This window comes from Poeciliopsis prolifica, unplaced genomic scaffold (assembly GCF_027474105.1).
Source record: "Poeciliopsis prolifica strain line A6 unplaced genomic scaffold, Auburn_PproV2 SCAFFOLD040, whole genome shotgun sequence".
Classification (NCBI taxonomy): domain Eukaryota; kingdom Metazoa; phylum Chordata; class Actinopteri; order Cyprinodontiformes; family Poeciliidae; genus Poeciliopsis; species Poeciliopsis prolifica.
Genome location: NW_026562415.1, coordinates 2,852,398 through 2,879,359, shown reverse-complemented (window position 1 = coordinate 2,879,359; position 26,962 = coordinate 2,852,398). Strand labels below are relative to the sequence as shown.

Genomic DNA, 26,962 nt, shown 5'->3' with positions numbered 1-26,962 from the left:
ACAGATAAAGATCTGCCTAATATATATATATTTTTTTTGAATCTGTTATATCGCTTATGGGAATCTTAAATCAAACAAATGTAAAAAAGAAAAAAATGAAAATGTAAGGTTTATTTTTGTATTTAATCCACGCTACTGGCAATTATTGCTGCGGTTTGTTTTACACTCACTGTTTACTGCGAGCAAATAAGAAGTGATTCATGCTAAGCTACCAGAATTTAGTGCTTGGAATAATTTAACAGCAATGACAAAAGGCGGGACGGGAATGGAGCTGTTTTTTAATATCTTAATTAGTAGGGGGTTTTGTTTGTTTTTAAAGCTAAAACAGCAAAGCAGGTCTTTGAACGTCTGCTTTTCTGCTTCCACATTCGTGCACGGAAGCATGTCTTCAGTTTCACACGTGTACCTTAGATTTTCTTTAAACTTTAATGGGGCCTTTACAGAGTCGTTTCATTGTGGTGAGGATGAAGTTTAAAGCAAAAGATTTGAGTAGCTCTTTTCAGCAGCAGGTGAAAACACAACACAACAAACAAACCAGAATCTTTATCACAAAAGCTGTAAAGTCATAGTGCCTTGCTAACATGTTCACATCGCTCAATCAAACAAATGTAAATGTGTTATTTTTGACTAAAGCTGAAAGGTTTTTTCTGTTTTTAGTGGGGAAAAAGCTGTAATCAACCTAAACAAACCCAGTGTTATAAATAGTTTTGTCAACTGATTAGCAAATGGTGTACCTTAAAACTATCTTAAGATGGAAAGGTAGAGCACAAATGTAAACTCATTAAGAAGTCCATTTAAATTGACAAGAAGACAATCTGGCCTTCATAGAAGAAAAAAGAGCCATTATTGAATGAGAAACAAATGATGTGTAGCTCAATTAAATAATGCTAATTCACAACACATGACAATTTACAAAAAAATCTATTAAATGCAATAATACTTGCATTCAAATCACCCCAAAACATGTAGAGGTTATAATTTCATTACATATACATGTTAAAATACTGTACGTTCTGTATTTCTTGTCAAACTTTTGGTTTTTATTTTGTAAGAGCACCAGTACATGATGTGTGGAAGAAAAATACATCACATAATAAAAATACATCACATAATAACCCTGTAAATTACAGTAACATTTGTGGCCATTATGTCAAAATGTGGATGCATTGCAGGGGAAGCTTATTTTTGCCCAGTAAGACTCTGTTTTACCTTTTAATTCCTCTGTTGCATTTTCTACCTTCTCTTCTTATTTATTTTATTTTATTTTTTTCTCCTTTGCACACACGTTGGCGTCACTCAGGAGCGGTTTTGCCAAGGCCTCTTAACACAGCAGGACATCATTGTTCCCTCCAGTTCCTCGCTCTCTTAGGGACCTGTGCTACATTCTCTTATTTGTCCTGTTTTATCTCAAAATGTAGCCACTTTGGCATGTCTGTGTGCATACGCAGCAACAAAAAAACAAAAAAAAACCTCTCCATTTGTCAGCTTATCCTCCCTAGATTTGGTTCAGGGATGCTCTGAGGGAGAGGAAGGAGACGGGAGGAAAGAGATGACAGGGAAAGATGGAACAGAGAGCATGAGGAATGCTATGATAGACAATTCAAGTGTGATGATTTCAAGAAAAAGCTTAATGATGGGAAAGGTGGGGGTGAAGGGAAGGTGAAAACGGGTCACATGCATGACAGGAGGATGAGGAAGAGGAGGAAGAGGAGGTGGCCATAGAGCTATAGTCACTCTTTATGTAGCAACAAAAATCAATAGGCCTGTCTGCATTCATGTATGTGCCTCTGTCAACTCTTTACTTTAAAAGTCTTGTCAGCGCTATAATAATATACACTATAGAATATACTAGATATAATAACATGCTGTTCTTCCTCTTTCAAAGATATTTGTTTCTTTTTGTTGTTTTTTTTCAGGAAAGGTATCGTAAAAGGAATTATTGAAACCGTGAGTTGACCCGAACATTTGCTCCCACAGTTGCAGCTAAAGGCGGTTCTACAAAGAACTGGACTAAACATGAATGCCCAAAGATTTATATTTACATTGAATCCATATCTAGGACATTTTCCTTCCTTTTCACAAACATGGAGTGCTTTGCACACATTTCTCACATGTGATTCCAATAAAATACACCAAAGATAGTTGTTGCAAAATGCACTGTATGGATGAGCTTTTTATCGGAACAAAGTGAAGTTTCTTTTCTCCCCACTCTGTTCAAAGACTTTCCTGCTGGTGAACTAGATCTGCATCCAGCTGTCACAGCTAATTCTCCCCTTTGTTTTGCACGTCAAGCCTGCAATTTCCAGAAGTTGTGGAGTAAAATATTGATAAATTTTTATCAGCAGCACACTTCACTGTTCATGCACAAAAACAACAGGAAAAACATTAAAGTACACATAAGGAAGAATGAGCCAAAATGACTTCTGATACTGACAAATGAAGCCTAGAGAGGCTCTCAATCAACCATAAATCCATATGTATGACTGATTAAGCTTGACTATTTGTCAGAAGGACTCTTTCATTCATAACTGAACGTAGTTCATAGAACATTTATATCCTAACAAAGAAATCTCTCAGCATCTCTCACGTTCTTCCATCACTTTTCTCTCAGATGTTTCTTCCTTGTTCTTCTCTTCGACTTGTTTCCTCTCTTCGGCTTCCCCGCCATCCATCTTTCAGCTTCTCCTCCTCTGCCTCCCTCTTCTTTTCTTCCTGCTTGCCACACACACGCTGGCATGCTGACACCTAAACTAAATGCACTCACACACACCCTATTCCCTTACTGCCTCCTCTCACCACCCACATAGAAAGGAGGACACATCCAGGCCACAAAACATACACACACACACAGAGTACTTTCAGCGCTTTCTTCTTTACCATAGTCAGCAAGATCAGATGTCAAGTCGACTGACACGGGGCACGCAGAGACAGTATTTTTCCCCTCACTACGCTCTGTTTCCTCCTCCCTCTTATAGAATGTATGCATTTTTTAAAAACCATCTTACAAACACGGGCGTGCGCGTTTTTTTTTTTTTTCCGTCGTTGCTTTTTAGGGGAGTCGGTGAAGCGATGAAGCAAAGAGAAAAGAACTGATGAGAAGGGGAAAAGTTGGGGATAAATATAGGAACGCTATAGTCTGACTTACAGCTACACATGTAAGCGGCGCATCTAACAGAGCGTGCATGCAGGATGCAAGAAGTGGCTTGAGCATGCAACACACACGCACAGTAAAGGGCAGCATGAATAAATGCATTTCAAGCATGAACTAAAACCTCCATGCACCAGAAGGCTCCCACACACCAGCAGCAAAAATGGTTTATGTACAACATGCTTACATGGGCAACACAATTAAATTAGATGCATTCTCTTATAGGCAGCATATATGCATGCAGAATAAGCCTTTTTCAGTGCTGCAAGGGAGATGTGTTAACATTTCTCCTCATGGAATGGCAAATATTGGAAGTATGGATATAGCATAATCCCAACAGAGACTATCCTGTGGTTGCTGATGCAGTTCAGCTTCAAAGATTGAGAAGTCAGACCTTCCTACATTTCCAAAGAAATAAAACCTGTAGCATATTTTCAGGTGGAAAAGACAAATTGGATGCGTAAAATAAAAATAAAAAAATATTTAGAAGCAATACTTTTTACACAAGAAAATATAGTCTGTCTACTTTAATATCTGTATGAAATGTATTAACACAAGGAGCCTATTTGGAACAACTTATTTTATTTAAACTTTTGTTGTGATTTTGTTTTCTGCTAGTATCTCACTGTTAGCATGTACTTTAGTTTCTAGAGATACAGTCGCTGTCAAATGTTGATGGAACATTACATGCTCAACTTTGAATTCACAATTAAATCAGTTAAGATTCAAGATTATTAATAATTCCTAAATAACATCTGATTTGAGTTTTTTTTTGTTGTCGTTGTTTTTTTGCTTTTGACGACTGTCCTGTTAAAAGAAATGTCCAAGTTTCAACCATCTGATCCGAACTTTCAGTGTAGGATGAAAGAAAATCAGTTCCAATGTCTAAAACCAGCCTTGAAACCTGCAAACTATAGGAGCTGAAAGACCAGGATCACTGCACTCACTTCAAGCTGTGAGCACAGATTCAGTGGACAACCTAAACGCTTACACGAGAAAATCAGATGAAGCAAAGACGAAACTATTTGGCCAAAGTGATGAGAATTTTATTTTAATTTTTTCTGGAAAGAATTTCACACTCATTAAAGTGTGGATGGAATAAATGGCTCTTACTGATTCAGCTTCACTTTAAATAACAGCGACAGCCTGTATGCGTTATTAGTTTAAATAGTTTTTATTCACAGCTTTTTAAAATGAAAAGCAGTTTTGCAACATGCATCTAAAAAGAAAAAAAAATCATATTTTTAAACATGAATGCATGTAAAACATTTCCTTCACATTATTTCTACTCCATTCACAATGAAGCTTTTAAGGTGTAGCTTCAATGCCTTGCTCAAGGGCAAAGTGGCCGGCTATGGAGCGGAGAGTGGTTTTCATTCATTTGTTCGGCAGCCTTCCAGTGAAAACCACACAGCGTTCACCTTACGGCTACTACTGGCCTCGATATATATATATTTAAGTGCAGGCTGCCATCAGCTGAACACACAAAACACACAGAGCAACACGGCCACAGAGCATGTGTACAAGCCAGATTTGGCTCCATCCTCATGTCTGCCATATGGTTGATTCCTCCCTGCTGTGCAAACCCTGCAGGCCAAACACTCGGTGCTCGTGTGTGGGAGTTCGATTGTGTGTGAACGTGCAACAGAGCCAGCGAACACAACAGAAGCACATCAGAGCAAGAGAAAGAGCAGAACAATATCCATCAGGATGTGTTGTTGTTCTGGAGGAAAAATTGCATCTGCAGTTTTAAAATGCTAACCGAGCGTCATTGTACTAGTGAGGCCAACAGCAGCAGCTTACCACCAGCCTCAGTCATTTTTAATAAGGAGGCGCTGGATCAAACATTAATATCCTCTTTGTTGGGATGCACAGTGCGGTGGTGTTTGGATACAGTTGTGTGAAAAAAATTAGGGCACTTTGTGAAAAACAGGAGGGGATGACGGGGACTAACTTTTGACTTTTTCTCTAAAATAAATTTAAACAGGCTCAGTTTATTCCAATTTAAAATGGCAAAAACAGGAGTAGAACATAATCACTATTTTGACGATGTTTCCCTTCTTAGGACCCTCAGTTTGGTACAAGTAAGAGGAGATATAGCAGATTGTATCTGCCTTATAGTTGATTCAATTCATTTATTTTATTCAACTGTGCGGGAAAATGGTTTACAATTGGAGAAAATGTTGTCGTAATTGTCAAAGTCTGGGTCTAATAGTCCAAGTAAGTTCACTCTGAAATGTGGGAGAGGCTTTTTTTTCAGCAATGGTGGTAGAAATTGGGGAATAGCAGTAAAAAGGAAGTAAAAAATGAAGCGAGGGAGTTATGCTAAACAGGAAAGTCGGTTTTATCTACTTTTCGGTTTGGTTGAGGTGTGGATGTCCTCCCAAACCAAAGTTAGCACATTAACACATAATATGAATCATTAAAGTAGGAGCCAGAAGTTGTAAACAAGCATTAAAAAATTTCTTCAGAGTTGTGGTTTATTGTGTCCACTGCAAAATCAAAGTTTACACCGAATCAAATAATCAGATGCACCTGTTGTTCTGCATCTCTCTAAACTAAGTAGTTCACCAACCTAAACTTCCAAGTGAAAATTTGACAAATGTGTTGGATATCATTAAAATGATTTGACGTAGTGCAGAGTGAAGCATGGATTAAAATTGAAACGTTGAACAAATTAACTATGATAATTTGCAATAGGGATTTCTACTGATGTGTTGATGGGATTGCAATTAAGATCAAATTCCTTTCTGCAACTGTAAATACATTAGCTAAACTAACTAAATTGCTTTGCACATTGTTAAAAAATGAGATATCTTGTTTCTCCAATTCTTCGCATGAGGTAGACTGAAAATGTATTTTTTAAATAGAACCCGTTTAATTTCTGCTCATTCTTCGACAATTGAATTAGTCAGCTTTCGATTAGCCTTTTTTAATGAATATTTTAAGAAACCGTACCTTATCGTTTTCCTCTTTGGTCTAAACCTGGTTGGATTCATTCGACAAAACCTGGCTGATGTGTGGAGGAAAGTGTTTGGCTAAAACAACAAACTTTTGCTTGTGTTTTGGCTCGAATGTTAAAACTGTTTTTTGTTTTTTTGTGCGAAACTGAGAATGTCAGTGTTTTACTCTGGCAGCCGAGTTTCTGACATGCACTGTTGTGATGATGGCATAGGGTGGCTGCATTTGAAAACTCACATTTTCCCCTGAAATTACGCCTTGGAGACTTGAGTTTTTCAGACAATAGGAGAGGCCTCTGCAAAATCAGATTCTCTCAGACGTTGCTAAGAGTGCAGCACAAAAGCGATTCTGGGAAGTATGTCCAGATTCAAAGTGGAAATTTATCCTGAAGAAGAGACGAAACGGGTCATTAAAAATGCTTTCAGGACAGATGAGCCAACGGTCTACCCTGATTTTCCAGACTTTTAAGACATTGTCCTTGGCAGAAAACAGCACTGTCTTCATGTTGATCTCCAATGATCTCCTCTGCTTTCAGCACTCCCACAAGTTGGTCTCAGTAAACCTTTACTTTGGCCAAAACAAAGCATCTTTTTCAAAGCATTTAAGCTAGTTTCTCAAAATAGCTCTGTCATCATACTCCAGCCTGTTGTTTTGTTGTGTTGTTGTATAAAGCCATCTGTATCTACATTTTGCTTCTTTGTAAGAGAAGAACATAATTGAGCTGCAAATCTATAAGCCTTGAGAGGAAAAACTTCAGATTACTTTTAACTTATTGGCTTGGTAAAACAAATCCCACTCTGACCCAAAGTTCACTTTTGATTGGTTGATCCTTGTTGACATAGTGCAGAGTGAAGCAAGAGCCGTTCTGCGAGAACTGTTGGAGCTGAACACCGAAGAACGCTTTTGTTACTCGAGCGAGTCGACCAGGACTAATCCTCAGATGGACTCCTCCTGCAACGGCAAGTTTGTTTAAATAAACCTCAGCGAGCAAAGAGTCCACCACCTCCGCTGGTGGACTCTTTGCTCTGTCTGAAATTGAACCCTGTGGTGCAACCGAAGCCGTGCTGTTCAGATGTATATTTCACCTGAAGAGGCCGGTCTAAAAGAGAGCTGCGTGTCTGCAGAACCTGCAGGTCCTGGTGAGCAGCCACTGCTACGTTTGGATCGGACCTAACGTGCTCTTCTCCGTTCAGCTGCTGGAAGGATTGAGGCAAATTTTCTGCCAGTCAACTTCTCCCTTCCCCATCCATCCTCACCCGTACAAATTTTCTAACAAAATTGCCTTTTGGTCATAAGTCTCCAAATGATGCTTTGTAAATTGTGTAAAAATTTTAACATATACTTAATAACATGTAAGGTTATTTTGTGAGTTGAGACACGATTTTGCTACATTGTTGATGCATTTTCCAGTGAAAGAAAAGGTAGATGACTTATCTGCCTCGGTTTGAAACTAACCGGTGTCAATAGGTGGTGCCGGGCCTTTTGACGGCTTGCTCCATTCACAAATTTCAAACGCATGCAGATCTTCATGGAGACGACTGGCTGCGGAAGATGCACTGATACAGAAATGAAGAGGAGGCAGTGAGAGTGGAAAAGAGGGGGACAAGAATGAGGTTGGACAGACAGCAGCCTCTGTGAACCTGCATAGACAAGCACAGTCAAGCTGCATTTGTGTGTGTGTGTGTGTGTGTGTGTGTGTGTGTGTGTGTGTGTGTGTGTGTGTGTGTGTGTGTGTGTGTGTGTGAGCGAGGGGCAGAGAAAGCGGGAATGTTTTGACAGCTCAGAGCCATCACAGCAGCAGAAGGCAGAGTGTGTGTGCCTCTTTGCAAGCAGGTCTTGTGTGGCTGTGCATGCACTGTATATTTGAGTGAGTGTTTCTACATCTGAGTGGAAGACCAAAAGGAGAGAAGGATCACTGCATCCATCCATAGACAAAGAGGGAAAGGAAAAGGCTAGCACTAGAGCCGTGGATGGAGAACAGCTCCGCACGTTGATGTCTTCTGTATGAAAGCACGGTTTGCATATATGCGGAGGACGCCTGCTGCCACGCAGGCCCGATCGTGAATCAAACGTCGAGCACCGTTGATCCAGACTGAAGGAGAAGACGTGAACTCATGAACCTCGGCCTTTGTCGCCTTCAGCTCACGCTCACACTGGGAGCTGCCCTTAACAAATACACTCGTCTGAAGACAATTCTGAACAGCCCAAGACCAGCTGGAGGTGAGATGTTTTGCTCAAGGGCACCTTGACCTGACCGGGCCATAAAGGTGCCGGACAATCTTTTTTTTCTTAAAGTAGACCATTACTAATTCACCTGACCTGCCTTTTTTTTCCCGGCCAGGCTGAGCGTCGATGCTGTTGACCCTCCAGTACCAAACCCATTTCTTTGAGCTCCTGCCCGCAGGCTACAGCTGCAGCAGCTGACTGTGTTTGACTGGGAATGTTGGTTTGTCCCATACAAAAAAAAAATGCTATTGTGAGCCAATAATTTTAATACACTGTCTTTTGATCATCAAGCCAAACAGAAAACAATAGAATAACCGATTTCTGTGGAGAGTAAAATCAAGCACCTCTAACATCACCAGAAAGTAAAGAATAAATGGTTTCTGCTTTAAATAAAGCAATCCCACTGCAACATAGAAGTCTTCTTAGATTTAAGGCATGAAAACAAAGTGTGAAAAAGCTTAAATACACCTTCACTGTTGCTCCTTCAGTATTGAAAAACTCAAAATGAGAAAATATGTGGACAGGTGCAAACATTACTAAAAAATGTCCTTGCAAAATATCAAAGGGAGAATTTGTCAGTGTTGGTGTCCTTGTAATCCCTAAAATATATATTCAATTGTGGTTATTCCATCACTTGCTACAGCTCTGTGTCATATTTGAATCTTCTTTAATTTTGTTTTTGACACCATTGGCTCAGCCAGGTTTGCAGCTCTAAAATTGTAAAGCATCATTAGAGCATCAGTCTTTAGCCTTACACTTTAATATGTGGTCTCTCACTGAGAGAGGTGCAATGACTCCCATTCTCCTGACCAAAAACAACGTACAACAAATTTCAATCTAAACTTTCTGATTAAAATCCTGCAGCTGCAAAACCCGCTTGACGATTGTCTCGTTTCTGACCGTTGAATGCTTCCTTCCTCCTTTTCCTCATCCTTCTCTCCACCTGTTGCAACTCATTTCGAGTGTCAACAGCCTAAACTTTTGGTCCATTTATTTTCACTCCTTTGATTTAATTTTCCTTTTATTATTTTACTACAGTGAAGCATGTTGTGACTGAAATCTCGATTGTGACGTCGGATGTCTTCTGCTGGATGGTGTAACATGTCCCTCTCTACCAGCTCAATATTGTATGTTCAGTCCTGTAAAATGTATTTATTTATGTTGTTGAAATCAAATTGTGTGTGTGTGTGAAGGGTTCCAAAGGCGGTTCTGCAGGCAAAGACGGTATCATAAGTTCCTGCGGTGACTGGAGAAGCTTGAAGATGGATACAAATAAAATGACATTTTCCTCACAAACTCAGGATTGTGTTAAATAACCGTACTAGTCTGATTCTGCCAGAGCCACTCACAACATAACTATTCAGACGGTTTTCATATTTGGCTCTTCGTTAGTTGAAAATTTTCCCAAATATTTTTTTGCGCAGTTGTCGCACTTGTTTCAGAACATTAAACCAATTTAAATATTATTTAGGAACAATTTTGGTAATTGAGAGCTATCAGTCTATAAGAGGAAAAGGTTGCAAAGTTTAAACAGTTTCTTTTCTCCAACTTTTGCCAGAAAAAAATTGGGAAACTGTGGTATTCTACATGAGATTCAAAGACTAAATTCAACAAGTTCCAGGAAAATAACATTAATCAGGTTTGAACAAAGGGCTGAATTTTTCTCCGACGCCCTGTCTTATACATGCTGTTGGCTTTTCCTACCAGAGAACCAATGCACACCAGCAATCAGGCAACACAAGTGTTTGCTGTTTGACAAGGGTGTGTGTGTGTGTGTGTGTGTTGCCCTTTATAGGAGGCTGAGAAATGTTTGTGTCTGTCTTTGTCTGGAGGTGAGGTGGGGGGGTTGCATGCGTGCTAACAATGTACCCGTGTGTCCCCTGTGTCAAAATCTGGCTAAATCAAGTGAAGCATGTTGTGTGTGCGTCAGATCAATACGGGCTAATCAATAGGAGAAGACAGCTAGAAGGACCATAGGGACGAGATGTACACACCTGGTGTAAATGTAGCCCTTGTTTATAGTCCACACTCGGTTTCCTCATTTCTACTCCCGTGTCTCATTTTCACCGTAGTTCTTCAAATATTGTATTTTTCAACCTCTTTCTGACACAAACACGCCAGCTATCTCAGTGTTACCAACCCATCTGACTGTTCCCTTAAAATGAAACAACTTGATCCCAGACACAAGAGCTGGTTTTATCCACCCATTTGTGAAATATCTCACCCTTCTTATTTGTGCTGTTCTGCAGCCAAAACTTCAGCTAATAATCAAATCACCAAAATTATGTTGAAGTTAAACAATGATGTCATGAAGCACCTTTTCTTGTATTTATTATAGGTGCTGACCAGCTAAACAAAATTTAATCCTTACAGTTAACATTTGCATCTGAATGTAAACGACGACTTACGGCAAAATGTTTGCTATTTAAATTCTCATACATGGGTTTCCTCTGAATAATTTGTTTGAAGTGTTTCTTCCCATTTTCAAATTTTCTAAACGTTCACAGAAAAAGTCCAAGGTTAAAAAAAGAAATCTTGATTTGCATGACTACGAGGACGCAGTCCTTCCTAACGCATGCTTTGCCGAAACCCATTTAATTTCTTCGTAATTTATTAAAGATTTTTAACCTGTGTAACATCTTATCTGTTGAACGTAGACAAATTTTACTAATAACCGAAATAGGTCCATGTAAATGATTTGGGAACACCTAAATCATTAAATCGAAAGTATTTATGACCAAACATTTCAAGGTTACAAGTACATCCACTGTATATTTAATAGCTTGGTCCTCTTGAATTTTTACAGAACTAATTCAGCCTTGTTTTCCTTAAAACATAAAGATCTTAAAAATACTGCATAAAAATCTATTCTAATGCAAATAGATGCTGACTTATGAGTGAAGCCAAAAACAGATGGGAATAAGCCTTTAGTCAGTGCTTCAATGCTCCAGGTCTCTGTTAAATTCACTCAGCATGCAAATTGACTGTAATTCACTTACTGAGTGATAAGAGTGCTACTCTGTCTCAGTAATGCCTTTATAGGCTGAATATTAAATAACTCTATGATGGAAATGTCCCCATGGTTTGGATATCCAGTTTGGCATAATGTGGGCTGACCAGGATGTTGTCTTTGGACCTGGTCCGACTCAGTTTTGAATCTTGTATAAAATGAATCATCCTTCATACATTTAATTGTGACTCTTCCATGCAATGTCACAACTTAAAATCTCTTACTTTTCCTTAAAACAACTGAATATAAATTGAGAATTAAAACCTGAAGTGTGGTTTTCTTAATGTTGCTTCTTACCATTAAATTCTCACTGTTTTTCTTCTGTTTGCTCAGATTCAATATCCAAATCTTCCCTTGTTCTTTTCTTTTCTGTTTTTTCAGATCTGAGTTTAAGCAACTCATCTTTTAGTTTGTTTATATAAAATATTTTCTATGATCACCAGTCATATTGAACGCACCATTGAGATCCAGTAAAACCAACATTGCAGGCTCTATGTCATAATTATTTCATTTTCAGAATAAAAGTAACTTTGGAAAAAACCTTTCACTACATATTGAAATTATTTTTTTGCATTCAAAATATACCTGACAATTAAGATTATAATGCCACAGCACACTTTATAAAAACTAAGCTCAATAAATAATTGAACTTTACAATAATATTCAAACTTAATGAAGGTCTGCAATGTTTGCCGTCTTTAACCAATTCAACTTCTGTCACTGTTGTGGAACCATTTGAGAATCATTGCTGTAGAGATTTCCAAATCTCTACAGCAATGAGCAAAGCCCTGAAATGTTCTTATCGTGATAAAAATCTACTCACTTTTCATAAAATATCTGTTCAAATGCATGCACTACACGGTTGCAGCAGGGATTTTATTTCCTTGGGTATTTATTTTCTTTTCTTTTTTTGCTTAAAAAGGAGCACAATTTTTAAACATACTGACGCAGGAGCTGAAAAGTTGCTCTTTATTGATGCTTGAATGACAAGTTCAGCTGACAGGAAGATGGAGAGAGACAGGCACGCAAACTTGTGAGCGCATGCATTATGCACATGCACCTACAATCACAACGTGCACAGGAAGACAAGCACACACAAGCACAACACACCTCCCACGCTGCCGAGACGCCGACTCTCCTGACAAATTGGAGCGTGCGCGAGCCTGGTTGTTTTCGGCATTACGGTTCTGTCACATTTTTGTCAGGGCTGTACGCGGCTTCATAGCGAGACAAAGAAAGCTAAAAAGAACACTCATGTTATTCTGCATTTCCGCTTCCTCCGTCCTGCTTTCTACTGATGCTGCTCGTTGGGATTGAAGTGGGAATGTGGAGCAGAAGTCAGCATCATATAATGCATAATTCTTAGTGTCCTATTGTTACAGCCCAGACTGTTATATAATTCAGAGAAGACATCCACATTGTGATTGCAAATAAAGCAGTGTCCTATGGCTTTAAATAAAAGATTTAGTGTGTTGTCTTCTCACCCAGCCTGTTGGAACAGTTTTCTGAATAAAATGCCTAATGCTTCACATGAAAAGTTAGATGAATTCACATGATTATAGCTAAACGATATGCTATTCAAACCAACCAAATCTAAAGGGGAAAAACCACAAATGCAAGTAAAACCTAATGTCACTGTCTCTAGTGACATTTCAGCCACAGATTGGCTTTGCTATTCATCTTGTCCTGTCAGAATTAGTAAAACACTCCTGAATTAAAAGGAACAGAAATGCTTGTTTTCTTTCTTTCCTTCTCACAAGTCATATTTACTTGACAAGAAAAAGCGAAAATAGATTTTTCCTTCTGTAGAAATAAGGATAGTCTGGCAGAACATTGCCACATGGTTTACTGCACTCAACAAACTGATGTCAAATTTCTGGTGTTCAGTTATTTTAAAGCGATCCAGGAATAGTCAACATGTTGGCCTAAATATGTTGTACATTTTCCTATTAACCTCATAATAGCTTTGTGATATATAAGAGTTCATGATGATGATGATGCTGCATCAACATTTTCACAAGTTTCCTGTTGAAACAAACATGATCAGCTTGTGATCTACTGTTTATTTTATTAGACAGAGCTAACACCATTAGCAGGAGCTAACATAAAATCAAAACAAATGGAAAGATAATGAATGGATGTGCAAAGTGACAATGAAGCATCTTCCCAGAATGCATTGCATCGTAAACATGGCAAAGTCAGTGTGACATTTTGTTTAAATTAACAAAAACTAAACGGCCTGCTCTATTTTAACTAGTGTTAAAATAGAGCAGTTGTTGCAACTAGTTGTTGATTCCATTTAGTAAAAAGGTCAATATTTATTGGCAGTGTCACAATTCTTAATAGCAAACAATTTAATGTTGAAGTAAGATATTGACTGTTAAAACATCTCCATAGACTGAATCTGAGCTATCTGTTCTCATTTGCTTTCAGCATATGAATTATGTGCTGAAAGCAATTTAATAGCACTGAGTTGATGAGGAATATTCATGTTGGCTGAGCTCACGAATCTTCATGAGCTCCTTCTTTTGGATAGATTTTTCAAAGACCAATAATGGTTATTTTTGGTGTTGCTATGCCTTGTTGTTGAAGTCAGACATTGTGAGTTCTTCACCTACATTGAGAAACGGCTCATTACACTCAGAAAATGTGCAGCTTAAGAGTGTGTATGTGTGTTTGCCTAAAATATCCAACTGAAGATAATTAGCTTGTCCTGCTGGGCAGCAAGGTATGAGAGAGGCATAGGTTTTTGCATAAATGCTCTGTGTTCATGTGCCAGCTATTGTCGAAGTTTAGGCCTTTTTTATTTTTTTTCTAATGGAAGAGTTTTGGTGTGTGGGTGTGCGCACTCAGACGGTATTTTAACACGGCTAGCCGACTTCTTGCAGCCCACAGTTAAACAGTGACTCACAAATTCCTCTCTCACTCTGCTTCTCTTTCTCACCATCATCGTTCCCCCCCCTTTTCTTTTTCACTCCTTTTTTAACACATTTCACTGGTTTTCTGACATTTTCTTTCTCTGACATGCCTTCTCTTTTTTTTTCCTCCTCTGTAGGTTTGGTGCTGACTATAGCAAACTTTAGGACAGAGGTGCTTCCCCTCCACTCTCTCCCCATCGCCTCGCCCCCCCACTGGCATAGCTCCCGTCAAACCCAGACCCAGTAAGTTAAAACACTCCTCCTCTTGATTTTTAACTCGTCTTTTTAGTCATTGATTTCCCTTTGATTGGCATATGTTACAAAGTGTAAGGCCTTGAGATTCTCCTCACTTGCCTTGCCTTGCACTTGCCACATTTTTATTTTAAGATTCAATCACAGAATTACTTCTAGTTCAGTGTGCACACTATTTGCCTGTATGCATCACTTTGAAGAAGAAAATAATAACATTTGGGAGCCCCCAGAATCTATAATGTAATGACCCGATTGTCTTGGTCTATCAGATGATGATGACTGCAAGGTTGACATGCAAAATGACTTAGTCTTCTTGGTGGCTGACCACTAAGAACGGAACATTAAAATGTAAGTAAGGCAACAGTAAAAACAATACAGATCAAACTGTATCTGGTTGAAAGGAGGAACTTCATCTTCAAAGATGCATTATGCTCTGCATGAAGGATTTTACATATTCAGACAATATTTATGAAACAAGTCCTGAAGCATATCTGTACTCTACAAGGTTATGGTCAGTGAAAATTCTCAGGATAGTCCAGATTTAATCTAGAGATCTTATGTGAAAGCCTGTAGAATAATGTGTCTGCTACATATTAGACCATTTACTTATACAAGCTAGTACCGGTAGTACTAATTGTAAAATGTGGCCAAAAAAAAAGACGCAAATGTAATAAGCTTTATACAAGCCCACAGTCTCACATGCTTTCATACAAAGAATGCTGTTTCCCCAAATCAAAGCCCAAATCAAAAGCAAAGCCGAATGTTCTTGTCTGTAAAGGGGGGAAAAAAAGAAGTTTCCTGACGCACAAGGGTGCACTCGTACACAACCCCTGAGGGCCCCAGGGACTTCAAAGAGCCGTCTACTGTACCTCAGCGACACCTCAACACCAGGTGCCACAGAAATGAGGAAGGAGGGAGAGTGGGTAGCAATGGCTCTGGAGAAGGAGGCTGAACGCCAAGAACAATCTTTGGGACGATGGTTAAAAAGAAGAAACAAGGTCAGAACTGCAGAGAGAGATAGAGGAAATATGTGGGAGTGAACAAGGTTACAGAGAGAAAGAGGAGACAGAAGAGCAGAAGTGGAGATGACGACTTGAAGGAAAAGAGAAGTTAGAAAGGAAGAAAAAGAAACAGAGAAGCAGACAGAAAATCTGATACTGATCAGAAAGACAGAGTGGCAGAAAAGAGAAACAGACAGGGGGAGTTGTTGGAGCTGAAGACAGAGGCATGTGGGGGAGGGCAGTAACAGTGTGCTGCTAATACCTACTGCTGCTTTGTTGTGAAGAACCCCAGTTCCCTGTTTTATTGGTGAACTACTCCTTTAATGACAGCAGTAAAACACAGTCACACACGTACATATTGCTGTTCCTCTCTGGCTGACAGGATATAATGTACAACGTGACGAGTCACAGTTCAACTTTTACAACTTGCAGGCTGAACGCTTACACTCACGCAAACCAAAGTTTAAAGGCAGTGACAGCTGTTATAAAATAAAAAGGGTTTGCCAGGGATCCATATATACACACACACACGTATATATTTACATAAACTATATAAAGTCATAACCTTTTCTCACCGTTTGCTTTTAATGAATATTTCAATTACAATTACCAAAAAAAAAAATTTCTATTCAGTACATGTCATGTTCATGAGAAAACAAAATAATGGTAAAAATTTGGGACATGAAACCACATGGCAGGTGTTGAGTATTCTTTCCTCACAATTGCTTTTTAGAATTTTGTCCCATTCCTCCAGAAAAGAACTGGTGTGACCGAATGCAGTTTGTAAACCTTTTCAGCTTTGTCTGCTTCTATAAGGCTGAGACCCCAAAATACAACTTTGTTGTCGTTAAATGACTTCTTAACTAACTCTGTTGAATCGTTTGGGTCACTGTCCATGTGGAAGACCCATTTGTGTCCGAGCTTTAACTTACCGGCCGATATCTTGAGCTGTTGTTTCAAAATTTCAAGTGTTCTTCTGCAACAAAGCGCAACCATGATGCTACCATCTCTGGACTTAAGCTTCCCCTTTTTCCTCCAAGTGCAACTATGCTCATAATAGCCAAACTCTTCAAGTTAAGGGTTTGCAATATCTCCAAATGTCAGGATGTTTGACCCTGAATGCATTTGCAAATTGTTTGTCTTATGCTTGGAGAAATTACTGGGATGCATTTTGCACTGAACAGGCTCATCGTTGGGTCACATCTCTGTCCTTAACAGTACGATGGCTGGTAACATTTGGATATGATTGTTTGGACAGATGAATGTGGGACCTTCAGGTATCTGGCAATTGTTCCTAAGGATGAACCAGACTGTTGAAGGTGCACAGTTCTCTTCTATGTATCATTATTGATTTCTTTAGATTTTTATACGCCACAGAAGGAGCAGTTAGTTTGAGGTGTTCCCTTAAAATGAATCCACTGATCTGCTTTCAGTTAAGTCAGATGTCAGCAATTAACCAATCAGAAACTGACAAAGTCATCACATCATCATCTGGGCTTTTCCAAATTGCTTAAAGAATTGTGATCAGTGTTATGTAAAAATTGGACTCTGGAAAAAAAAAAGTAATGAACCATCATAATTATTCTTGCATTTTGCAAATAGAAATGTTGTCTTAATTGATCTGAAACAGAAAAAGTTTAACATGAGGGAAAAAAGGTAGTTTGTCTTTCTGAACAACATATGTAAACACTTACACCTAAATGCTGATGGTGTAATCTGGGACAATACTCAGTGTAGTGGTAGAGCTAAGAAAGGAGAGTAGATTTTAATCTTATCAAGCTGTAAACACCATAAGACAGGGGTGTCAACATCCAGTCCTCGAAGGCCGGTGTCCTGCAACTTTTAGATGTGCCTCTGCTGCACCACGCTTGAATAGAATAATTAGGTCATTAGCAAGGCTCTGGAGAACTGATCTACACCAGGAGGAGGTAACTAAGCCATTTCATTCCTATGTTTTGTACCTGTGGCACATCGAAAAACTGCAAGACAGTGACCCTCGAGGACTGGAGTTTGACGCCCCTGCCATAAGAGTTATAAAATGGGTGAAAACGACTCCAGTCTTTGTGCAGTTTAGCTCGAAAACACATAAAGCAGGGTTAAAAAGTAAAGCACTGGTATTTTTAAGAGAACATTTGCATGGACTGTACTTTCATGTGTTGCAGCCTTGAAATTTTCCAGAAGCTGCCCACCAGCTATGGGAAAAATGAAGCCGTTAGACTAGACATTGTGCAGACTTCTAGCTGCCAATCACACATCCATCGTCCTGCGTTTTAGAAAAAGTATCAATGAATTCCAAATGTTTGTGTATTTTGTTCATATTTTATGTGATAGGCCTACACAAAGTATTGCACAACTATGAAGTGGAAGCATTCTCGATTTTGTATTTATGCTACTGTACTCTGATACCCCTAGTAAATCCAGAGCAGCCAGTCGCCTTCAGAAATCACCTAATAAAGAGAAGTATAAAGCAGGGTCAGGTTATAAAAGAATAAACCAGCCTTGAAATTAGAGCTTTGATCAGAGAAGCAGCTAAAGAGGCCTGTTTTAACTCTGGAGGAGCTGCAGAGATCAAGAGCAAAGTCTGACATTTATAGACGAGTGGCAAGAAGAAACCCAATTTTCAAAGAAGCCCCTCCTCAGAGGCGAGAAAGCAAAAGTGTGAAATTAGAGAACCTTGTGCTTGTATGCAAAACATTACTTATGATTGAAATTTATGGCATGCTCCCCGTTCTCCATCTAGGACAGTCAAGATATCACAGAGAAGTTAAAGAAATAGTTTAATTGAGTATCAATTAAATGACTGACTGTTGTTTTCATGACTGTGTTTGTAATAAACAAGTTGCTTTTAAGTGCTGGATTTCAAACCGATTTTCATGACAAGAAACAATCACTACAGAATATTAATGCAGCATTTTAACATTTTGGGGTTTTTTTTATCTATGAAGATTAAATTAAACACAGGCGTTTTAAATGTTTTACATTAAAGTTCAAATCTTTGTGTTAATTTAAAGAAAAGTAAGTCCATTCAGTTGTTGCTTGTTGTAGGTATAACAGATGAATACCAGCTAATACTACAAAATGTGGAACGTGCCTATTGCAGCCTTTTCTCATTTATTGTTTTAGATTGGTTCCACTTATAAGGAACCAAGAAAAAATGTGGAAAGGTGTAACAGTTTTTTGTGCAAGACTCTCTTTGGAAGTAAAAACTGACACTACGTCAGTAACATTTTTTGATTTACTTGCAATGTTTAATTTTACTTATCAGATGTAGCCGAGTGTTCGTTCTGTATCTTGCACTAGTCACCTCATCACTTTACAAGGGAGAAACAGTTTAGCTTCTGGTGCCTGTCAATGATATTTTTCTAGCAACAGAAAGACTGGTAGCTCTTTAAAAAAAATTCAAAATATACTCAGTGTTTGCAATAATGATCCGTTCTGCAAAAATCCTGTGCTGAATTTATTGTCTATCCGAGATGCTACTGTAGCAGCTTCAATAGAAATTCGATTTCATGTTAAAATGAAATCTGTCGTAAAGATGGCCTGCGCTGCATGCACATGACTCACAAACTAGACAACAGTAAACCCTGGCAACCTTCCTCCCTGCTGACGTGTCCTTGAGCAAGTCACCAACTCCCCCAGCAGCTCCAGCGGAGGTACTCTGGAGCCGATCCCCGACCTCTGACCTCTTTGAGGAGGGTAGTGCACACAAAGAGGGATTCTCCCTGCGGGGATTAATAAAGTATCCCATTATCATTTGAATGCAGTCGATTGTATCTTTGTAAGTCTACATTTCATCCTGCTGAAGCTTTTCGGCAGCAATACGCCACATGACCTCCCTGTCTCCTGTATCCATCGGGAGAGGGTCTGCACACCAAATGTCACATGATAGGAACCAGTCGGTTTATCTCATATACCTCCCTGCTTGCTGTTCATCTAATGAATGGATTGCAGCTGTATCCTCGCTAGTTTGTTCTTCTGCGGCCAGGATTGTAAACTGTAAACTGCATTAAAGCACAAGCCTTTCATGTACTTTTGAGTAGTCATTATAAGGCAAAACCTTTGAAATTTTATTGCTGTTGTGGAAACAAGGGGGAAAAGAACCACTGCTTCTAATATAACTACAGATATAACTACAAAAACCAGTCCTGTCCCTGTCATGGGGAGCCTGTTACAGGGTTAGAGCAGCGATATTAAGATGAGTCCTGCCAATAATTAGAGTACGGCTGTAGCAATCACCATAAAGCATAGTGAACTAGCTCCTTGCAGAAGTATTGATGCCCTTTTAAGTTATTTATTCTGGTTTTATATTGCACCCAGCTGAGTTATATTTCCCATTAAAGTGACTTCTGGAGGTACAGATTGATTTAGGTATCGGAGTACTATTGAATGATATTCTTTTTGAAAAGTGTGCATCACTTTGCTTCCTCTTCACAATTATGTGCTTCTTTGTTTTGACTCGTCAGATTAAAATCCATCTGTCATCGTCGTCTTAACCTGACAGAACTTTCAGACGGCACTGAAATTTTCATCGTTAGCAGATTTTGCTATTGTATATTTATGTATCGCAGAACTATGGCTAACCGTGTGACATTTCTTTCCATGAGAGCAAAGCATTCCCCCCCCAAATGTTTTAGCAAACGTTTCAGAATGTCAGGGAACTTTGTTGCACTGCTATTGCACAATACCAAAGCCCCGCTAAAGAGGAACTTAAAAAACAGCAAACACTGACATTTTATGTGTGTCTCACTGGTCAACAATCCCTCTTGTTGGCCTTTATCCTCAAATCCCCATGGACGGAGAGTCAGGAGGGAGAGAATGCTTAAATGCTTTGAATGATGGTGTGGAATGCTAAAAGGAAGAGTGTGTGTGTGTGTGTGTGAGGAGGGGGGATGTGTGGTGGTGCTGGTTGGGTCCCCTGCCTGGTCTGGGATCTGGTATGCGTGACTGAACAAGAGGAGGGAAAAAAAAGGAGGGAAAAAAAAAACAGAAACCTGTCGCTAAACTTCTAAAAGTAGACAATGGTTACTGAGCAGGCCTGGCAAACCCTGTGCATGTGTGGTGTGTGTCACTTCACACACAGGACACCTCCTGATGGAAAGCAGTACGTTTCCTCTTACTGCAAGACATAGCTCAAATAATTAAAGCAAAGACAAAAAAAAAAGCCCTTAAAGGTAAAAAACCTTCATAAAAATTCATTAAATTAAACCGAAATAATCAGTGATGTGAATCTCATCATCTATTTCCCCCCAACTTTGCACATTCTGGTTGCATCTGAAGATGACTAGGAGACTTTGATGATTAAAAAAAATCAGCAAGGCAGAACAGTTTGCTATAATAAACGCCATGGTGATAATTAATTACACAGGCGCTGCAGCCAAATCAAGACGGCAAGCATCCATTTTGAGCCCCCTCATAAATAATAAAACAACAAATGAGATTTTTTTGTTTGTTTTGTTCAAGCCCCCTTGATAAGCAGGACAATGGTCCTAAATATGTGGGCAGCTATTTGGAGTAGTGTATTAAAATAATAAAAGGCCATATTGTTCTGAAGAAGTGCACTGGAGCTCATTGGGGAGGAATTTAAAACAACAACAGACAAATAATCCACACCGCTGGTTCGTTCATTATATAAATATCTTTAATTGTTTTTAACCGTAAGAATATAAAACAATTTAATTTGGGATTCTGCATTCTTTTTCTATACAAACACATAATATACAGTACATCTCTTTATTGTCAAAGACACACACGCACGCACTCACACACGCACGCACACACACACACACACACACACACACACACACACACACACAGCTTCTTCAGCAGGACGCACATCCGTTTATATTCATTTTCTTGCAGGTCATTGCATTACAATAAAAATGCGCACACACTGGCCTCAGTGTGTGCGTGTGCATGTGTGTACAGTCTAAATCTGCATGGTTTTTTTTGTTGTTTTTTTGTAAAGGAAGGACGGTGAGATGAGGAAAGGGGAAAAGAAAGACGTATATTCTGCTCGTTGCAGCCCAAAACTCGAGGGAGCGAGGAAGAGGAGGGGAAAAAAAAAAAATCGATTTCTATTTATTCTAAGCATGTCTCAAAATTGATTCGGAGGGTATTTTTATTCAGAGAGATGAAGAAGAGGGTACCGATGGGGGAGGGGGGGGGGGGGAAGCTGTGCACCGGTAAGGACAACATGAATATGAATGCATCTGTACTAATGTGGGAAAATAAGAGCACAAGACAAACCCTGATTTGTTACGATTAATAAAGGGCTAGACATAGAAATCACTTCAATTTGAAGTACTCTGAACACTCAGCTCCACCAGCATGCCTTACAAAAATACCTACAGCTCAACAGGACCTACAAGGTGTAACATCACTGTTATTATACCCTTTTCTTGTCCATGTCATTAGTAGGCATGGCTCGCTTATTATTAAGATATACCCAAGATCTTGCAGCTTTGAAATCATTAAAATGTTACAACCAATCTTTGATTTTCTCCGGTTTAATCACCTTTTAAATAAATCTGGCAGCATGGAGGATAGAGTAATGCAGCGCTACCCCTAAATCACTTGTTGCTGCACACTGCCAGTCAGCTAGCTGAAAAAAAAAAAACACAAAAAAAAACATGCTTCTACAATATTCACCTTGTTTATCAGAAAGACACAATTGGCTTTTCGGAAATACACAGCCCATAACACTGTGAGAACTAAAGAAGTGCCAAAAGACCCTTATTATAGAGATGCACCGATCTGGCTTTTACCAGCCATTACCAATTTCTGATTAAAAAAATTAAAAAAATAAAAAAAGACCTGCAAACTCCAATGTTTTTACAGCCTATTATTTTATTTGGCTTATGAAAACAACTGTATTAGATATTTCTGGTTGTGAAAAACTCTGATGGCGTAAAAACTGCAGCAGAGACACTCATGAAAATGACTAATTTCAGCAGACATCTCCTCCAAAGGTGCAGCAATTAGGCCGTAACTGGCCGACCCCAATTTCTCTGACCTGCCGATCCTGATGTTTTCACATAAAACAGCAAAATATATGGTGCAGCTTTTGATTATTGGGCATAGTTGAGTCCATCAAAAACAGGAAAAAAACCTACAGGATGACCACATCATCATTATGTATGCATCAAGCATATGTCTCTAATTTGAATATAGGTTTTGTTAAATTAAAAAGTGCATCAAAATACCTATTGTTTCGCTGATACATTTACAGACCAAAAAGTATATTCTATATTTGACCCAAGGGTCAAGATGCATGTCTATTGTTGCTTTATCCATGTATCAAAACCAGCCAGTTAATTATTTTGCAGCAATAAAAATATTTGCTGCTTTACGTTTTTGAGTGAAAGCAGTGTTTACGTATCAGTTGACAATGTTTTCCTTGTAAGATAAGTAAAAATGCAAAGTGCAAAGAATCTGATACCGACCCATGCCTAGTCAAAGCAAAAACAATTATAGGTATTTTTGCCAGGGGGTGCGCTCTTAATCCTGCCAAAAAACGACATTAAAGTTGGACTTTATCCTTTAAAAGAATGAAGCAAACAACAACAGGAAACCTTTTTCGATGTTTGCGTTGGGATTTTTTTTTTTGTGAAGTGATGTCGGCTTCCAATCGGACTAAACTCCACAGGAAACGGGTGCTGTTTATAGGGTTAAATTAACAAAGGTAGTCAGATTGTGTACTGGTCTCCTTTCTCTGGCTCTGCTCATGAAAGAAGGGAGGGAGGACAGGAGGGATGGGGGAGGGGGCAGACACAGTCCCTTTAGGCACATTTTCTACCAGTCTCATTTCTCGGCTTTCCTTCTTCTTTTTGAACTCTATACATCCCTTAAAAAATCAAAAAAACAACCACATACGAGGTAGCCAAACATTTACTAGGCGTGATGGCTGTAGCGGCGATTAGTCGTCAAATCTGAAGTCGTAGCAAAAATAAATCTCATTCATAAGTTTCAACAACCTGTCTTTGCTTTGAATATATATATATATATATATATATATAAAAAAAATGATCTTGGATGGATGCAAATGTCAAGAATCAAAGTTTTTTTTTGTGAGAAGAAAATGATAAGTTGTTTAAAAAATTACCTAAGTTACTGCAGTTGGGGCAGACATTTCTTGAGATTTTAAAACTCAGATTTGTTAGAGGGTTTCCAGGAAGTCTTATGTTTAAGATATGAGTCTAGATGCTGCGGGGCCAACAGAATGAAAAGTTAAACAGCTGAAAAGAAGAGGCAGGTCAAATGGAAGAGGCTCACCTTACAACAGAGGAAAAGGTGAGGATGCAGGGAGGGGTTTTCTCTTTTTAAATAAAAGAAAGCCAGCTGAGCTTTTCACCCTGACTCCTCCTGCTCCTTGTGACCCCTTTCCATCCAAAAAAAAAAAAACACACACAAACACACACACAAAAACACTCCCAATCACCTCACTTTCTCACTCTCCGTCATCTGCCAGAGTCCCAGGTTCAACACTTTAAGGCAGGGGAGCTGCGTGATTCGCTCCAATCCCCTCTTGGTGATCTTGGTACATCCATATAGGTCGATGCCCACCAACTGGGTCAGGTGGTCGGCTATGAGCTCCAGCCCTTTGTCTGTGATGCGCACGCACTGTCCAATGTTCAGGGTCCTCAGCTCGTGCATCTGCCTCACCATCCGGTTTATCCCATCATCTGAGATGTGGCAGGAGCACAGGGACAAGGACTTGAGCTGGTACAGTCCCTGAGCAATGTACGCCAGGGTCTGGTCCCCGATCTTGTCGCAAAAGGAAACGTCCAGCCCGGAGAGTCGAAGGGTGCCCATCGCAAGGTGCATAGTTCCTGTGTCACTGATGTTGTCACAGGAGCGCAGGTTGAGGCTCCACAGGGAGGTCATGTGAGACAGGTGGATCATCCCCGCATCTGAGATCCCCCCACAGAAGCTCAGATTCAACACCCGCAGCTTGGTAAGCCCCTTGGAGATATGCTTGAGTGACAGGTCTGTCAGCTTCTGACAGTCTTGGAGGGTCAGGTACTCCAGGTTCAAGCAGCCCTCTGCTGCACTCCGGGTCATGCCCGCCAAATGTCCGATCCCTACATCTGAGACATGCCTGCAGGACCTCAGATTGAGGCTCTTAAGTCTGTGGAGCCCCCAGGCTATCAACAGGAGCCCAGTGTTTGTGATGTTGCTGCAGCCGCCGAGCTCCAGCACCTCCAGGTTCTTCAGGTACTGGGCGATCCTACCTAGACTGGAGTCTGTGATCTGCTTGCAGAGACTTAGGTTCAGAACCCTTAGAGAAGGGATCTCTTGGACAAACGCGTGGCCCAGTCCGTTATCGGTTAGGTTGTAGCAGCCAGACAGGTTGAGGGACTCTATGTTCGGCATCCCCTGGATGACATAGCTCAGGCTGCGGCGCAGGGACAAGATCTGGACTCTCCGGATCCCCCTGGCTTGTAGGCTGGGGAACAAGGAAGGATTTGCCCGTCGGAGGTGAAGCTTGGCTTCCACCCCCCTCCACACTGACTTGTGGTAGGATGCATCCCTCCAAGCGATGCACACTTGAGCCACCCTGCCTTTGTCCCTCACGTCCAGGTAGCTGAAAATCATGGCCAAAATTTCTGGGAAGAGGCACGAAATGTGCGTCTCCATTGTTTTTCAAAACCCAGGCATATAAGAATCAATACTCCACACCTCCAAGGCTGAAAAAAAGATCCCCCTTCTGCACTTGATATTATGCAAAAGTAACAACAGTCCCAGTTGGTTTTTTGTTGTTGTTTTTTAAAAAGTTGAAAGCAGGAGTTGTGTGCTGCTCTTGTTTTATTTTACTCCTACTCTCACTCTGAACTGTGCAAAATCGATCCAACTCTCTGGTGCCACGTGATCCGGTCTGGTTGCGCAGCAGGATTCAAATAGATATTAAAGTAAAAACAGCAAAGAAAAACGTTAATTCCTGCTTGGACCCCGCTATCCGCCAAAAAAAAAAAGGAGCAGGAAAAAGGGGGCAAAAGGAAGAAGAAGAAGGAGGCGGAGGAGGAGAGGAGGAAAAAGCGTCAATCCTTCCCCCCTCTCCCTCTTCTCTCAGACGACGCTTCCTAGTATTATACCCACAAAAAGCCTTCCTCCGGCGGCCGAGCGGGGATCCAGACGGTCGTACATTTCAGGAGGAGGAAGTCAGCGCTGAAGTGGCAGTCTCAGCACTGCTGGCTACGGGGCAGCTCCATGACAGGGTGGGGGGTGGTGGGGAGCGGAGAAGACAGGAGTTCAGGTTGGCTTTGTGAGTGAGAGGCAGAGAGGGGCGTCCTGAGCTCAAAGCCTTTGTCTGCTCTTTTCAAACCGACTTGGCAGGAAACCCGGCACTCTGGCAACACCGGAGGGGTCGACGCCACAAAAATGATGCTCTCAGTAACTCCTCACAGCCGCTTCACGTCACTAATGACGCTTACAGTTGCTCTGTGGATACGTTTAAGAGCGTAAAAATGAGATTTGAGGCGTTTATTCCGCGCCGGAGTGCGAGTTTATTTCGGGTTGGAGTCCGAGCACCCCTACTCTCTGCGTGTGACGCAGTTGGTTTGTCCCGCCTCAGCTGGAACGGTGCGAACAGTTTCCCTTGGAAACCAACTTCTTACAATTCAGTTCACTTTGGGTTTTAACCCTTTAAACGGACCACACAGGAAACACTGACAAGCCAACAGGACAGGCGGCTTCTGCTCTGTGTTTGTGTCGTTGGAAGGTTGTTTTTTGTTTTGTTTTGCTCCCCTCCGTGTTACTGATTTTAATCGTTGTTCTGAGGAATTCCCCCAAACGCTGTTCTTTGTTTCAGTCCCAGTCTGAACTCCACTTTCCTCCATTTCCTTGACATTGAAAGTAGGCTAATACTAAAGTTTTTTTTGTGTGTCTTTTTCAAGCCTGAATAAGTAGGCTAAAGGGGGAAAAAAAGAATAGAGTAATATTTTTTTTCTCCATTAAAAAAACAAACAAAAAAACATTCTGCATAAAATCAAACCATTTCATTGATTATTTTTGAGATATTGAAGCCGCTACAGAGAAATGCTCTCTCACTCATAACTCCAGACACTGACGCTGCTGTTTCAGCTATTTCACAAATAACATGGAATCAAAATAACCTTTATTTATTCCCACAAAGGGGAAGTCAAAGCTTGCAGATTCACATAAAGATGATAAAAAAAATAATAAACACACATAAAGTAAGAATAAATTTTACAAGAAAATAAAGTGCATATGTTTAATCATTTAAATTGAGCCATGGGGTACAAACACCTCACTTTTTGACTTTAATATGCAAATTGGTTGTATTTTAAAAATAGAGGTTAATGTTGTCATATTATTAAGTAGGATGCTAGCTCGTTGCCTATCTAAAACATTACAGTGACAATAAAAGTCTGAAAAAGAAAGTAATGTGGTGCTGGAATAAATTAACTCGAAACAAAAAAAATGCTTT

The 26,962-nt window shown here is 39.9% G+C and overlaps 2 protein-coding genes across 3 annotated transcripts in view; one reads left to right on the top strand and one right to left on the bottom strand.

Annotated features, from left to right (window-relative positions):
- The window catches only part of wnt5b (wingless-type MMTV integration site family, member 5b), a 70,973-nt gene that overhangs the window by 19,106 nt on the left and 24,905 nt on the right, over positions 1-26,962 (top strand). The window contains exon 2 of one of the 2 annotated variants that reach the window (XM_055054741.1): positions 14,401-14,506. The gene's annotated coding sequence lies outside the window, so the exon portion shown is untranslated. Of the gene's footprint in view, positions 1-14,400; positions 14,507-26,962 lie in introns of those variants that run through there. The other variant, XM_055054739.1, reaches the window with a different exon arrangement.
- Positions 23,910-25,861, bottom strand: fbxl14b (F-box and leucine-rich repeat protein 14b). The gene has a single exon (XM_055054742.1). It carries the CDS (start codon positions 25,150-25,152, stop codon positions 23,950-23,952), a length of 1,203 nt encoding a protein of 400 aa, XP_054910717.1. The 5' UTR covers positions 25,153-25,861; the 3' UTR covers positions 23,910-23,949.